Below are 16,792 nucleotides of genomic sequence, written 5' to 3'. Positions count from 1 at the left end.
AAGAATAAACAATGAGAGTTACATTAAAAACACAGAGTCCCACAGAAATACTGAAGAATGAGTCTCAGCACTGAAAACAAGCCTCCAGCAGCCCCTGCTTCCTGGGGGTGAAGAGTAGAAACTGTGTATAACTCAGTAGCACGTTATTACGGCAATGTCCTGGTGGTATCGATAGCGGCAATCACTAACATTTATTCGGTGCTTTATAGATTATTGACTGTAATTCTATAAGGAGAAACTCCCCCTTTGTTTCTCAGAGTAGCCTGATTAGGAAGGTAGAGGGGGCAGTATCTCCATTTTCCAGATGAAATTCCTGATATTTAAGGAGTTGATATGACTTGCACAGGCCTTATATCTAGTGAATGGTAAAACCAGGACTGGCATGCAGGTGTCCCAATTTATTGTCTAAAACTTTTATCAATAAAAAAAAAATCTCCTGGTGATGTGACCCACCTTCCAACTTAATGCCAGCCAATAATAAGCCCCTGATTCCTGTCAGCACCCGGTCTCATTTGGGGGAGACCACCCCAGATTCCAAGGCATATGGTTGGCCCTGCTGGGCCTTTTTTCTAGGCTTGTTTTGTCCTGCCTGAGCTATATTGTTGCTTAGTAAGCCCCCTGTACTTTTGAAGAAGTTCCTATTAAGTAAAAGAATGAACAGTATCATTAAGTAGCCAGCCCTCTCTGGTCTCCTTGAATGGCAAGCAGGGCCAGGCAGAGAGATTTCACTGAAAGCCTGGCCTCTTGGTCAAGACTCGTGGTTTATACCTGTCCCTGACTCCCAGTCCACTTGGAGCAACTGGTTTCTGGAATGTTCTTTCCCATCAAAGCCTGAGCATGTGACTTGCCAGCCCCACAGAGCCCTGCTCTTGCCCATCTGGACTGGCATCTGGACTCAGGCCTGGGTTCGGGCAGGGGAGAAATGGACATCTCCTAACCTGAGTTCTTTTGGCCCACAGCTATTCAGAACCCTGACCCCGCCGTGTATAAGCTGAAAAGGTCTAAATCCAGTAACATCTCTGCCTGCCTGTTCACCGATTTTGATTCACAAGACAGTGTGAAATACACCAAAGAGTCTGATGTGATTACAATGGCAAGTACTGTGCTGGACATGAAGACTATGGATTCCAAGAGCAACGGGGCCGTGGCCTGGAGCTACTTTGATTCGAGATGCAACATGTCCTTCAAAGAGCCCCTCTACCTCAGCTCAGGTGAGTCAGCCCTGGTGTCTGTGCAAGCTGAGTCTCCTCACTTTGGGAGGCCTGGTTATTCCCAGAGCTCAAGTAGATGGCATCTAAAAGCTGCTCTGACTGGCCGTCTCAGCCTCATCAATTGTCAGTAGAGCCCCTACCATCTTGTTACTGAGCACCAGTGAGCTCCTTGCTGACAGGTCACAGGCTGTCGTAAGCAAAGAGCAGATGGGGAGAAGGTGGCGGGAAGGGCACTGGCCTCTCACCGGCCCTGAGTGCCCGCCTCCTTGCCTCTGCTCAGGCTGTTTGCCCCTTGCTGCTCTTCTGGGCCCCAGTCTAATGCTTTTCTCCAAGATACCACCCCTTGTTTCTCTCTTTGTGCCAAAGGTCTAACCTCACTTAGTTGTTCATTTATTCAACATTGATAGTGCCTGTACAATGCCAGGTGCTGGAGTGGAGGAGTAAGTAAGTCTGACAGGTGTGCCATGAGGAAGCTCCATTTTAGTCGGAAGAGACTATCCATCAGCAAGCAGAAATCTAAATAACTTCAGATTGTAATATGTGCTTTAACTTGGAAGTTGAGGAAACAGCCAACTTCAGGATAAAAAGTCAGGGAAGGGCTCTCTGGAAAAATGCTCTGTGAGATGATACTTAAAGGATAAGAAGGGACCAGCTGTGCCAAGGGCAAAGGGAGGATCCTGAGCAGGCCTGAGGCAGGAGCACAGTGAGAAAAGGGGGAGAACAGCAGGAAATGAGATGCAGAAAGTAGGGAAGGGTCACAACCTAGGGCCTCCTAGGTCATGAGAGGGCAGCCACCATTCTAAGTATAATGAGAAGCTATTGATTGGTTTTAAGCAGGAGAATGACATCCAATTTACTTTTTTTCAAAAGAGCACTCTGACTGCTTGAGTGGAAAATAGATTGTAGGAACCAAGAGTGGAAGCAGGAAGGAAGCTGTTGTAGCAGAGAGATGAGGGAGGCCTGGATAGGGAGGCAGCTGAGGAGTTGAATGGCCAACACTATCTCAGATTCAAAGTCAGAACCATGCAGGGGTGAGAAGGAAAGTGGAGATCAAGAAAGGCAGCTGGATTGTATGCCTGAGCAGCTGAGTCAATGACAATGGCATTTACTGAGATGGTGACAACAAAGGAACAAATTTGGAGTGCGGGGATCCAAACTTTGTGGGACACATGAAAAAATCCACACACCTTATGGCACTTGTCATTGTGTGTGTCGTATTGCCCCTTTTCAGACTCCAGACTGGAACTTACTCAATGGCAGGGTCTGTGTCTGATGGCTCCTTGTGGCCTTGTGTCATATAACGTGTACTTTGCACGACCAGTATTTGCTAAGTGAATGGAGTCATACCCGGAAGCCAGGGTGTTGATCCCACCAATACCAGGGGCTCTCCCGGCAGTGAGAGCCCAGTGGCCCAGTGATGGGCAGGTACCCATATGCGTCAAGTTCCCTCCAGACGTCTCCATGAGAGAACGTGGAAAGTCTATCGACAGACATTTATCCGCCCAAATCCAAGGTCTGGGGTTGGAAAGTCAGCACTCAACTCTAAGAACATGTCTTTGTTTCTCCTTTTAGAATTTTCCTGTGATGCCAATCTGGTAGAGAAAGGCTTTGAAACAGGTAAGAGAGGGGTCTATCCTGGCTTGAAATGCATCCATAATCACCCTGACTAGATAGAGATGTGGGAGGGAATATGTGGATCTAGAAAGAAGTTAGGAGGAACTGGAACATTCTGGAATGCCCAGGTTTCTCTCACCATCTTTAATGTTCTTTTCCCCTCTAAGTAATTTCAGGATGAGTCTCTAGTTTTACTAGACCCATGACTCACTCCTAGGCCTCTGTATTCCTTTCCATTGCTCCACTGTCAGGAGAACCAAAGAGAGTTTCTCCGTGGCCCAGCTGTGATAACCTGAACCAACCAGGTCACCCTGAGGACATTTTCTCTCTGTCTGCCTCCTTTCAAGAAAAGCAGCAGAACTCACATGGGCAGTAGTCTTATCTCTCAAGATCCTCATCTCTCCTCGCCACCTACCCTGGGCCCATCCATTTCCATCTGAACCCTTTTCACTGAATGATCCCTGTTGGGGTCCAGACACCAGCTTCACACTCAATGGCCCAGACCCAAGGGATTACAGTGAGTTCTGAGCACTATCCCATCCCTGCTCCTGAAGGATGCAGAAATAAAATTAAGACTTGAGTGCAGTGGTGTTTTTCTTTTGAAAGGGCATCCTGTTGACCCTGGAGGAATGTACAAATATGCTTAGGAGGGTATATATACCCTGTTCAAAGGGAGAGGTGGGCCAGGAGCTGAGGCTTTTGGGGAAAATCGTGGGTAGGTCACAGGGGCTGTGCACACCTTGGGTGTACATGTCAATGATCTCTTGGTTTTGCAGATATGAACCTAAACCTCCACAACCTGATAGTGATGGTGCTCCGTATCCTCCTCCTGAAGGTGGTCGGCTTTAATCTGTTCATGACGCTGCGGCTGTGGTCCAGCTGAGGTGAGCAGGCATCTCTGGTGGGAGTGTGGGCCATGAGAGTTCCTAGGTTAAGTCCCCAAGGTCAGAAAGCAAACCTCCCCCGAGGGTCTCGCTTTTAGGTCCTAAGGCAAGGCACACCAAACTCTTACACTTTTTCTTGTTAGGGGTTCCTGTTGTTAATAACAATGGCCTGGACCATCAGTATAACACAGTACACTCCTCAGGTGACAACAGTCACCTCAGTTGAGCCATGTCTCCCCTATGAATCATGAAGGGTGGCTGTTATTATCCTCACTTTGGAAAGGAAGAAGTTGAGGCCAAGTAACATCAAGGGGCACCCACTAATTAGGGTCAAAGAATAAGAGAAACTCAGAAACCAGACTCATTCATACCCATGCCTTCCATTGTACCCGTTTCACTGCAAAACCTAGAGGGGGCCACAATTCTTCTCCTCATCTCCTCCACTCTCAATATGGTGGGAAGATGTTATATTCCTATTATACCCTAATCCTGGCTAGTGTCTCCATACCCTTCCCTCCCAGTATCCCTGGTCATCCTACTGACAAGTGCATCCTGTTCCACCACCAGCAAAAAGAACTCCAGAGTCCCTTAGAACTCTACACATAGAAGCATCTCCATCACATCCCTAACTGTCTTGAGCCTGTCTTCTCAGGATCTAGCCTGACTTCTGATCTTCCCCATCCCAGGTCATCAAAAATGTGAGAGCCCAGCACTCCCCTGCTCCTGCCACACCTCCTCCCCCTCTTCAAGCAGAGAGGCACACTCCTGCCCCGATGGAGAAGAAGGTTCCCTCCACCTCTCTGGTCCCACTGGCAACGCCACTGACCGGACCCTGTCAGATGTTTGTGATCAAGATGCTGAAGAGCTGCCAAACACTGCTACACTGCTACAACCCCTTGTCCCCCCATCGCTGCTTGTCACTGCCTGACACTCTTGGCAAAGGCGCAGGGCTGCTGTGGCCTCACCTGGCTGGGGGGAAACTCCCCTTCCTTCCCCTGAGACTGCCCATATGTCCCCTGGATGAGGGATCCCCAGTGGGTCCTATTGGGCTCTAGCTCCTGGAGAATGTTGGGAGGAGTTTATATGTTTTAAATAATGTTCATAAAGGAATAACACATCACACTTTCACCCAAGATGTGGGGAAAATTATTATCTAGGCCCTGCTGTGCTGTGTATCTGAACCGCATTGTATATTCTGCTGCCCATGACTTCATTAAAAGCGACTGAAAGAGCAGAGACTGTGCTCCTGTTTGACTGGGTTTGGTCAGGGTCACCTTCTGCTTGCTCTTGATCACTGGCTGGGCAGAAAGAAACCAAGGCATTCGCCCTAATGTCATTCAGAAAGCCTAACTCAACAAGTTGCTTAAGTCAACCTCTTCCTGGAACAACCTCTTAAAAATACCACTCAGAAGGCTATGCTGGGGGCCAGGCAAACCCACTTAAAAGTTTAGGTCCCTGCTTTCTGTTTTCAGGCCACACCACTGGGCCACCCATAGCAGGAAGCCTGTGTCCATGACTGGTAATGACTGGCAGTTGAAATTTGGCAGACAGGGACCACACAGCAAGTATCCCCAAAATGCCACCCACTGTCTCCTGCCTTCTGGGAACATTTCTTTTGCCTTTCCTTTCAAACTGGATTCCCACTGAAATGGTGCATTGCCCCCACAAATTCATGGCTGGAGACCATCCACCACTCCACTGCCTGGGTCCCAACCCAGGGACTTCCCCAAATTTGGGCAGCGGAAGGGGGTGAAGATTAGCCAGACTTTCTACTCCCCCTACCCTGGATGTGAGAAAGGGGTCCTTTCCCCTCAAGCCTGGGGACTCTGCCAAGGAGAGTAGATGTCTCAAGCTCTCACCTACAGGATAGGAGATAGGGTTCCCTAGGGCTCTTGGGATTCTTCTGAGCGTCCTGCTACCTGAGTGCCTTTCCTGGGGACATGAACATGGATAGGAACATCCCTCAGAGATTCAGCCATCCTCCTCACAACTACTGATATCAAGCTCAGTGCTTACCAATTCCTGGGGGTATGAGGGGGCCCTATTCCCAAACACCTCTATGGTTCACCCATGTGTCTCTGGCCACACCAACCATTAATATACAAATCCTTCCAAGCTACAATTCAGGCCTGCTTCTTATCACAGGGATATCAGAGGTGACTTAGGCATGTCCTTCCCCGCCACCTATAAAATGTCACGTAGGACTAGAAGGCTGCCTGGAAGAAAGACGCATGGGAGCTCCATGCATCTATGATTCTGTGGCCTCCTTTTGGAACTGAGAGCCACGGTCCATCTCCTGGCCAGGCTTACTGAGGGTAGTCACAGAATCCTCAGTTCTCTTGGAACCCCCTCATCTGCACCTTGAATACAGGCCCCTTTAAAGATCACTGAAGGGAACGGTGGCAGAGGAAATCCAATCCTAGTGGATCACTGTCACACATGGAACAGAGACCACCTTCCTAAAAGTGAGATTCTGCCACCTGCAGAGAACTGAAATCTGCCTCCCCATCAATCTGACACAATGCCAGAGATCCTACCAGTGAGAATTTCTTTTAATTAAAGCATTCTCCTCCCCATATTAAATGCAAATGCCCCTAGGAGGGTTCACAGAGCAAGCCTTTATCAACCGTTAAAAATGTTAAAAACATAAGTCAAATTTGTTTTTGTTTTGTTTTTTGTAGTAGTAACTCACTTTGGTCTGCATGCAAAAGACCCAGGCAAGGGATGTGTGGGTGGCTGGAGAAGCAAGTCGGCTCCTGAGAGTTGGCGGCAAAGATGCTGAGGCTAATGAGAACACAGGGGCTTTAGGGCAGGAGATGGGACAGAGTGATCCCTCTAAGAACCTGGGAGGAAGCCCAGACTGAAGGAGGCCAAGGGAGCCTGTGGAATCATGCCAGCCGGGGGCCCTCAGCTGTCAAGGCCCTGAAGTCATGGACCCCTAAGGCCACCCACGGACCTATAAGGTGATGGGCAGTGACTGGGGATCCACCCATCAGACCCACGGAGAGAGCAACGGCTCCTCCTTCCGGGCCCAGCCCAAGCCAAGGGTGACAAGGCCTCAGGCAGATAGGAGGCCATCTGGAAAGCAGAGACATTTCCATCCCAAACCAGGGCTCCTGGATCCTGTAAGAACCTTCCCTCAAGTCTAAGGCAGTTAAACCTAAAGCCACCTAGAGCCGAGTCAGAAGACAGACCAGGAGCAAGCAGGGTTGCTGAGGGGGCGGTGCAGAGACTGTGCTCATCTTTATCCACTCTGTCCTCATGTCTGGCCCAGGCCCCACCAAGGGCATCAGAGGGAAGTAAAGTAGCCTTATGAGGTGACCCAGATACAGGGTCCCTGTGCCCACTGGGAGGGTCAGCGCTGGGCCTAGCGTCACTGCAGCAGAGCCCCTCAGTGCAGTAAAGGACCAGGCATTGCTCAGCCTGGAAGGAAGAGGCTGCTGAGAAAACCTAGAGACACAGTCATTGCATCAACAGCAAGGCCTAGCCCTGAAGAGCCCCAGGCCCCATGAACAGGGACCAGCCTCAAGGAGAGGAGGCCACTGTCCATCCCACTTAGGGAATGTGTCACCAAGGCCAGTTGTAGTACAAATTTGTCTGGACAGACACCCTCCTGCCCCAAAAGGTGTACGCACAGACCAGCCCTGAAAGCAGAAGAATGAACCAAGTGACTTCTCATAACCCCAGGCCTAAGATCCTAGAGAATTCCCTGACCCAGAGACCTGCCCCTGAGTGTAACTGAAATCACTGGCCCATCAAGAGAAGAGCAGGCTACACAAGCATGTGCTTCAGGAACACCCTGAAGTGGGGTGGCCTCTTCAGCTCCAACAGAGTGACCCTCTGAGACGACCCACCACTGGAGAAGCAGCCATCTGAGTCTTGAAGGAATTATTTGTCTTCTTGGTTTGCCCTTCAAAATCCAACTCCCCTGGGTCACATGGAAAGCTTTCACATGTATCACCTTAGTTATCAGGTAGCATCTGGGCAAGAAAGTCCACTCAACTATGCGCTCCTCAGGATGGGAAGTGTATTTTGCTCATCTCTGTGTCTACAACACCTAGCACAGTGTCTGGCACACAACAGACACTTAATATACACGTAACTAGCAAATGAACAAATAAATAATTAGTGTCGTTAGGCATCTGAAAGGTAGCCAAGTTGGTAGGGAAGGTGAGGGGAGCATAAGGAAAAGGGAAATGGAGACTAATAGAGGAGTTGGCTGGGTGAACCACTATTTCATAGTTTTGCCAAGAGCTAAGAGTAACCTGTCAAGAACTATCAGGAAAAGCAAAACCTGAGTGATGGCCCATTGGCCAGTGAAGCCCCCAGGCGGGCAATCATCCAATAGGGTCTGGAGGATGTTACTCTGGGAGAACACACAGGGAACAGGGAGGGCAGAACCCAGGACACTGAGGGTCACATTACCAGTCCACCTCACTTTCCCCACAGGGCCAATCTTAAAACCACTTCCCTAGTCTTCCTCCCAGAACAGTGTGTGGGACAAAGAGCTCCTGACAGGATGGACGTGCAGGGAGCAAGCCAGGTGGGGACCCGGTGCTGTCATTCTGCTAATAAGTGCGCTGACTGGTGAGATGCCTGCAGGACCACCTGAGCCCTGCCTTTGTGTAAGGCCACCTGGTCTCCAGACCTCATTTCACCCGGACACACATCCGTATTAGGTTTCCTCTGAGGATCACGCCAGAGAGCTATATTTTGAAATTAATAAACAGGTCAGACACTGAGTCAGTAGCCAGAAGTAGGACAGGAAGTGGAAAAAGTCTCCCACTTCCCTGCAGGTGTTCGGGGGCTTAGGGCCTCCCCTCCCCATTTCCATGACGTCATGGTTGCTGAGAGGGGCAAATGGGGCACCCTTTGAAGCTCTCCCGCAAAAGCCACATCCTCTGCAAAGAGGAGTTAAAAATACTGTGTGAGAGATAGCATCGACCCAGGCCACGTGCTGGGGCCAGGCAGGCTGGGCCGTTACACCGCCACCAACCCCACCAACCACAGGTGCGACAGGAAGACTGAGAGCTGGAGGCGGGGAGTTGGTGCTGGCGGGCAGCAGGGCGGGGAGGTCCTGCACACCCCCTTGCCGAGAAGCCTCCCCTGCTCCGCCTCTGCCCCTCCTCTGAACCAAGCACTAAGATCAAACCGTGACCACTCCTGATTAAACATTTGCTTAATACAGGGCAGTCCGTCAAGGCTTACGTCCAGGCCACCCTCCCTGGAGCCACATCTGCCCCCACACACAGCTGGAGCTGGTTGGTTCTCCGAAGAAGATCCTTACTCCAGGCCGAGGCTGAAATGCTGGGTAATGGCCTGACAGACATCTGCCTCTCAGAGACCAGCAGCCCTGGATGCTGGAGACCAGTACGCAAGGAGCCTCAGAACTTAGGCCAGAACCCAAAACGCGAAAAACGCAAGGCTTGGACAGCCCGCTCAGTGGTAGTGTCCGCCGCCGCCCACCTGGGGGCAGCAGCGCTCCACCAAAAAGGTGTCTTTCCCTTAGTCTGCCGATTCTGAGGAAGGAAAGCCCCCCAAAACTTAGGAAAACCTCCTTCCGAGGAAAATAAAAGGGCAGCTGCCTTTCATTCTGTGAATGGAACCCCTGACCTTTGCCAGTCGCTGCACGGGGCTCCAGTCAGTGCTTGTGTGAATCTATCACCTCCCCTGGAGGGAAGTGGGTCCCGGGTCAGGCCCCGCAAGCGGCAGGGGGCACTACCTGCCCAGGATCCTCAGGTTGGCTCACGCAGAGCGCTATAGGGGAGCCAAGAGGGAGGAGCTAAGGGAGCCTTAGCTGAGAGGTGAGGATTCAGAATCTGGCAGTCACCACCCTGGCATGGTGCCCTGATCTCCAAATGCCCAAAGCCTCAGTTTCCCAATGAGATCAATGCTCCCTCACAGGGTAGTTTCTGAACCAAGGCTTTCTTTCACATTGCTTTCCTGCCACGTGCCAGACCCTGTGCCAGGCTCTGGGCATTGTCTCTGTACAAGGACTCCACACATATGAAGATCAAGAATAGGCAAAACTAATCACCAGTGAGATAAATGAGAACAGTGGGCACATCTGAGGTAGAAGGATTGACTGGGAAAGGCCATGAGGGAAGTCTCCTGGTGGTGGAAATTATCTGTATCTTGATCTGGGTGATGGTTCCTTGGATGTGTACACATGGCAAAATGTGTCAAAATGTACACCGTGGACTTGTGCATTTTTGTGTATGTTAATTATATTTCAGCAAAGTCCCGGTCCTATTAAATGCACACACAGAAACTGTCCTCAAGGAGCTACCAGATCAGTGAATATGTAAGCACGAAAGAGATGTGTCCGTTTCTGTACTTTCATAATGGAAGTTTCTGTTATATTTGGGGGATGAGTCCTGGACAGGAGTCAGGAGAACTGACTGTTATCTGTAAGCCTCACGACCTCACTAGTCTTCAACATTTGAGTCCTGATTTTTCACCAGTCATGTGGATAAAATATAAAGTAGCCCACCCACTTCTCAATACTGTCGAAGGGATAAGGGTGTACGAGCTTACTAAACACACATGCACATACGATAAAACCTTGGATTGCGAGTAACTTGTTCCACGAGTGTTCTGCAAGACGAGCAAACAATTTCAATAAACTTTAACTTGATAAACAAGTGATGTCTTACAGTATGAGCAGTATGTGACACCAAACGTCACATGATCACAACTAAGCCAATGGTCTTGAAATTCACTTTGATGTACGAGTGCTTTGGATTACAAGCGTGTTTCTGGAACGGATTATGCTCACTAACAAGGTTTTACTGCATAAGGAAACACCTGGGAGGATGGACCATGACCCCATGTGCTGCTCATCAGGCTGGCCCACCACGCTGACCAAGGGCAGCCCCTGGCGAGCTCCAGGCTCCCAGGTCCCACTAGCGAGTTCTGTTTCCCAAAACAAATGACAACCTCTCCCCTCGCCACGGCCGTGGGAGCTTCTCACTACACCAGCATACACATTTTCTTGCCCCCTCCATGGCTTCCATGTTCCAGGAGAGCTTGATGAAGCGCCTGACAGAAACACTGGCAAGGCCGTGGCCCCATTTCTGACAAAAGCCACTACTCATGGCTCCAGAGCCCTCCAGGCCTCCCTGATCCCCCACCCTGAACACTTTTGGTTTTTCTCTCCCCTCTCACCTTCCGGGGCCTCACTGCCCTCAGCAAGGTCCCTGGGACCCCGCAGGGCACACGATCTGAAAGCAAGGCAGACCTCTGCTGCACCCTCAAGGGGTAGCCTCTCGGGGCCACCATCCTCTCGCAGGCCAGAAGAACCTCATGGCTCCAGGGGGCTTTCACCTTCGGGAAGAGTCTGGTCTTCCTGTTTGCTCTGGAAATGGGAGCATGTTCCCATTCCAGAGGCAGTAGGCTCCACGGGAGAGATCCTTCGGTGTTCAAAACCTTTCAAAAATCCCACTGAGGCAGAGGAGAGTGTCTCTACCCTCTTCCCTGAACCACCCAAATACAATTCGGCCAAGGAGGAGAAAAGAAGACATTAGGGAAAGAGCATATAAATGTAAGACAAGGCTGGCGGCACTTAAGAGAGTTTAAGTAGATGAAGGAATGTGGTTTAGAGAGTGGTGAGCAACGGGTCTCCATCTCATGCTTCCAGCCTTGATCCAGGGAAACTGGGTTAACCTTAAAAAGGACTTCTCTCCAGTGGAGACCTCAAGACACTATTTTTAGCAAACTCTGGGGTGTCCTTGATTCTCCTGGCTGATCTGTTATTCCAGTGATTTACCAAGCAACATGGGCGCGGCTACATCCTTATCCAGAATCTTTACGGCACATTAGCCTGTTCCGCACCAAAGCAAACACTATCACCTCTGATCTTCATGGTAAACTTAAGCTGGAGACAGAGTACCAGCTCTCCCTTTCACAAATCTTAGGTTAAGTGGCTTGCTTGTGATCACAGAGCACTAGGCCCACATCAGGATTCCCCGGCTTTCTAGAAAGCACTGTGGACACAAAGCCCCCGCTGGTTCCAGAAGCTGCCATCAGAGGGGAAGGAGCAGGAAAGACCTGGGGTCTCTGGACTTGCCCAAGACAAGTGTCTTGTGTTCTGCCCACATGTCCCTCCCCTCTTCTGTGACTCTGCAACTCCTTGATCCCCCTTTAGGATCAGACTAGAAGGCAAAGCAGGACCGCACATTTAGGACGCACTCCTCCAATACGTCTCCCGAGGCAACACCTTCTCCACATGCGAACCCCACTCCATTCACCAGGCAACACAAGTTAGTAAGGTAATATGTAGACACACTCAGCTGGTTGGGCTCCTGGCTCTCCCAGCTGTCAGATCTCAGCCCAAATGTCACCTGCTCAGAGAGGGCTTTCCTGACCACCTCTTCTGAGGAGCTCCCTCCCCAGCTCCATTTACAGCCACCTCACACTGTTTATGTCCTCCAATCCCCAAAGAACAACATGTTTCTATTTATGTGCTAATCTGGCTCTCTTCCCAGCCAGGATTTAAGGCTCTGAGTGGGAGGCATGTGGTCTGTTCTGATCACTTCTGTATCTCTTGGACCTGACACAGAGTAAGCACTCAAATATTTTTTTTTAACTAAATGATGAATAGAAAAAAGGAGCTCTCCCACCAGACATGTCTTACTAATTAATATCCTGAAACTTGATTAAGGTAAAATGTTGATAATTGTTGAAGCTGAATGTTGGGCATTTGGGAGTTTACTAGTCTTGTGTGTGTGTGTGTGTGTGTGTGTGTGTGTGTGTGTGTAAATTTCAATAAAAAGTTAAAACCTAAGTTGTCCATCCCCGGAATTTTAAAAACCAGAGCAAGCCAGGGGTGCCTGGGTGGCTCAGTTGGTTACACACCCGACTTTGGCTCAGGTTATGCATGATCTCACCTAATCATGAGTTCGAGCCCTGCATGGAGCTGGAGGCTGCTTCAATTCTCTGTCTCCCTCTCTCTCTGCTCCTTCCCCCTTCATGCCCTGTCTCTCTCCCTCTCTCTCTTTCTCAAAACATAAACAAACATTAAAAAAAATTTTTTTAATCAGAGCAAGCCTTAATAGATAACCCTAATGAGGTTCTCCTAGCAGTGACGGCTCTCTCCTCTGGAGAGAGGAAGGCCTTCCATTGGCCACCATAGTCCTGTCGCCAAAAGCCAGTAAAACTGGATGAGTAGCTGAGGGAGAAAAGCAATATGTGTGAAATGGTCCTCAGCGTTTCTGATGACAGCCATGAGAGTACGGACACATTTGTAGAGCAATCACATTAACAAGGTACTTCCACTTACATTCTGTTGGGACAACATGTGAAGTATTATTATCCCCACGCTTATTGTTTTATTATTTATTGCATCCAAAGCCTAATCCAAATGCTTGGGAATAAGACAGAAATAAGATTCAAACCCTAACACTTGCAAACTGAATTTCCATTTCCTCATCTGGAAAGGAAACGCACCTCCCTTCCTCATGGGATTTATAGAGAAACATAAATAGCAGGAGGGCACTTAATACCATTGCAGATGCTCAATGTCAAGTCACTCACTCCTGGACAGCAAGGGCTGTGTCTTACCTTTCAGAACCCTATGCATATGTAGTGCAGTGCCTAGGTGCTTAATTATTTGCTAAATTTTAGAGACAGCACAAAAGGTCAATACAAGGCAATAAGTGGCAGAACAGGTTCTTAAGTCAACACTTTCCAGTCAAGCAAAATGCTTTCTGCAACACCAGGCTGCCTGGGGAAGGGGTGGGGGGTGGCTGGAAAATACATCTCTTTTTCATCCCATTGACAGAAGTTTTGCAATAAGCTTGGACCCGCTAACTAAGTGAATGTAAGTAAATGTTTTTTATTTTGCTTTTCAGGAGCTTCCTCCTACTTCTTTCTCATTGCCCTCATGTGAGAATCTTTGTTCCGAGAAGTGTTGTTTTCCCCTCACAGGAGACATCCATTGTTTATATTTGTTAAAATGGTTTTTTTAATCAAATGTAGGTACAAGGTCATAGAGCACTCAAACTTGAGATGCCCCGAGCCTCTGGAATCTGGCCAGTGCTGGCTTTCTGAGCCTCCACAACCAAGGAACAGGCCTCTGTGACCTCGCCACGTATTTTCCAACCATCGTAACAAAAGTATTTTGAAGCCTGAGATGAAAGGGTATGATCAAAGAGGCCAAAGGTATAGGCTGCTAAGAGAAGAAAACACAAGAGATGGTTTCCATTCGATAGGGGACAGGAAATGTGTGGGCAGGAGGTGCTCAGGGCTGGGCTTCCCACTGCTGCAGAAAATGGCAGGGAACTGACTCGGTACAGTGGTTGTGGCAAATGGCTTCCGGCCCCACAAAAGAGCATAGAAAATAAAAATAAACCCACCTTATAAAAGGTGTCAAGCCAGAAGCAGCAGGAAATGCTGCTACTCTCTGTACCACAGTACTCAACATCCACCCGTTCAACATGCTGTATTGAGCACCCATGTGTAAGGCCCATGGAGAGACACTATCACAACACAGCTGGTGGGTATTAAGAAAGGTCCAGAAATAGGAAGAGGCACCTAATGAACCAATTAGCTCTCCTGGTTCAGTGCCTCTCATCTACCATGTCTTTAGCTAATTCAGCTAAAAACAAAACAAAACAAAACAAAAACCCACCTAAGAATCAGAAACTCAATGAGGGGAGTGGAGTAGGGGTAACACATTCATTTAAGTTTGAAGGAATAGTTCCAAAGCTAACTCTTCTGTATATGCATAGTTGAGAACCACAGAGCAAGTCAAACAAGTAAGTCACTTGTATTGAGTTTATAACTAAATTTAAAAACCCAAAACTCTAAAAGCATTCTATGGCCTATTGCCCTATTACAAATGGTGAAAAGACACTTCAAAGATGAATGTTTCCCACTGACGGTCCCTGGTGTGGGTAAATGGCCTCTGAAACAATAGCTAATCCAATAAACCATGTATCTCAAGATTGAAAGGCATTAAGCGAAACCTAATGAAGTTTTGGGGGTGATGGTGGGGCTCGGAGCTGACAGCCAAGAAAGAATTCTTGAAGACATCTCTGGCATAAAAAGGTGATTTTATTAAAGCCCGGGGTCAGGACCCGTGGGCAGGAGGAGCTGCACTGGGGTTTTGACAGGTAACTGATTATATACCCTCAGGTTGGGAGGGAGTTAGGGACAGCGTAAGGAATGTTGGAAGCAAGGTTTCCAGGACCGTGAGGGGCGAGCTGCTGTTAGGAAAACGCCATTTGTTACTGTTAAACTTCAGTGATGAGACCCTTCAGATGTATATCAGGGGCCATAAGCTTGGAGTATAATAGCCAGCATGGATCTTGGAAGAGTTGAGATAAAGGAAACTTCCAAAGGAATTTTTTTATGTTAAAGTAGACTTAGAGTCCTGGGTGATCAGGATGTTACGGCAAGATTCCCTTTTGTCCCCAGCAAAGTGTCATCATTGAGGCAGCTGAGCTCCTAGAAGGAGATGCTGCCAGTTTCAAGGACTTGTCAATGGGCTGTAGGCAGTAAGGGAATTTGATTTTTCATTTGCCTTGGTTTCCCACATCACCATGGCAAGCACTTAAACTTCTTTCCTGTGTTCTTGAGTAGCCTTCAGAAGTATCCAAGGAATACCACACAGCTCTCCTCTTGGGGGGCAGGGTGGGTGCTGTTGGCCTATACTTTGCCCTCAGCTTGTCCCGTGCTCCCTCATCAAAACCTGTATATTAAAGGCTCTGAATTTTGTAATGTCTTCCTTTATAAAATTCATATTCCCAGTTTATAACCCTTGTGCCTCAAAGTTCAGACACTTTTTGTCCAAAAGACCTGTTTGTCAATCTAGACTAAAAATAATCTAGAAGCCTCCTGATAAAGCTTATCTGTATACAATTTAAAGGAAATTAAATTGCTCAAAATTTTAGTGAACTAGTATCCCTAAGAATTGTGAAATACACCAAAATTTGAAAGCCATTGTTCTACCTTAGCGCTTCTCAAACTTTAACATGCACACGAATCACATGGGAACCATGTTAAAGATTTTGCTGGAGTGGGGGGGGCGGGGGGGGGGGGCAGGGAGCTTAAGACTCTCCTGGTCAGCTAAAGTTCCTAGGTGATTCTCCCGGTCAGCAAACTAAGTTTTGAGTAGCAAGAATCCAGACCAGGGCTTCTCTAATGTGACAGCACAGGAGAATCAGCTGTACCTAGTATAGATGCCACACTCAAAGATTTTATTTTTTTTAATGTTTATTTTTGAGAGAAGGAAAGACAGAGAGCAGAGGAAGTGCAGAGACAAGGAGACACAGAATCCAAAGCAGGCTCCAGGCTCTGAGCTGTCAGCACAGAGCCCAACACGGGGTCGAACTCATGGATGGCAAGATCATGACCTGAGCTGAAGTCGGAGGCTCAACCGACTGAGCCACCCAGGTACCCTGCCACCCTCAAAGATTTTTAATTGGTCTGGGGTGTGACCTGGGCACGGGGCTCTCATTTTTAAGTTCCTCAAGCGATTTTAACGTACAGCCAAGTTGGGAGAACCTCTAGAGCACAACTCATCATCTCAGTAGTCAGCTAAATTTAATTGGTGGAATTCTCAGCATAGCTTAGTTCCTATATATAGCACCCAAGATGGAAACAGGGTTGCTAGCGTGATACACATAAATATGCCCACACTTCAACCAGGAGATCTACTGCTCTACACAAGCCGTGTCAGGGCTTCTGAGCTTAAGCAAGTGACAGCACTGATCGTTAACTTCGCGTATCTCATGAGGATTAGAACCCCGAGATGGTTGCAAGAACAAAATGAGAGAATATTTGTGCAAGTGGTTTGGAGAGTAAGGTTTCCTATACACAAACATATATACAACCCTCACGTTTTGCACTCTGCTAACACTGCCCAAAAGTGACACGTTTCACTTTTCACCACTACAGCAAACTGAGACATGTAAACGTGGAGGTACCCGCTTAGTTTGATTTCTAACAAACTGCTTAATAATGCAGTTCCAGGGATGCATTGTATAAGCACGGAATCACCTGTAACAAGTGCGGGATTAGTAAAGGATTACCAGCCTCAGGGAAAAGACAAAGGACTGTCATTTCCCAGGGTCGTCAGCA

The 16,792-nt window shown here is 48.5% G+C and overlaps 1 gene segment (V, D, J or C); it reads left to right on the top strand.

The window, feature by feature from the left end:
• The window catches only part of LOC115301965, a 550,585-nt gene extending 545,640 nt beyond the window's left edge, over window positions 1-4,945 (top strand). Inside the window, 4 exon segments of the C gene segment in view lie at window positions 960-1,211; window positions 2,784-2,828; window positions 3,602-3,709; window positions 4,396-4,945. Of these exon segments, the coding sequence occupies window positions 960-1,211; window positions 2,784-2,828; window positions 3,602-3,708 (404 nt within the window).
• Window positions 4,946-16,792: the final 11,847 nt, after the last annotated feature.

The sequence above is a fragment of the Suricata suricatta genome, chromosome 9 (assembly GCF_006229205.1).
Source record: "Suricata suricatta isolate VVHF042 chromosome 9, meerkat_22Aug2017_6uvM2_HiC, whole genome shotgun sequence".
Classification (NCBI taxonomy): Eukaryota; Metazoa; Chordata; class Mammalia; order Carnivora; family Herpestidae; genus Suricata; species Suricata suricatta.
This window is presented reverse-complemented; position numbering and strand designations above follow the sequence as displayed.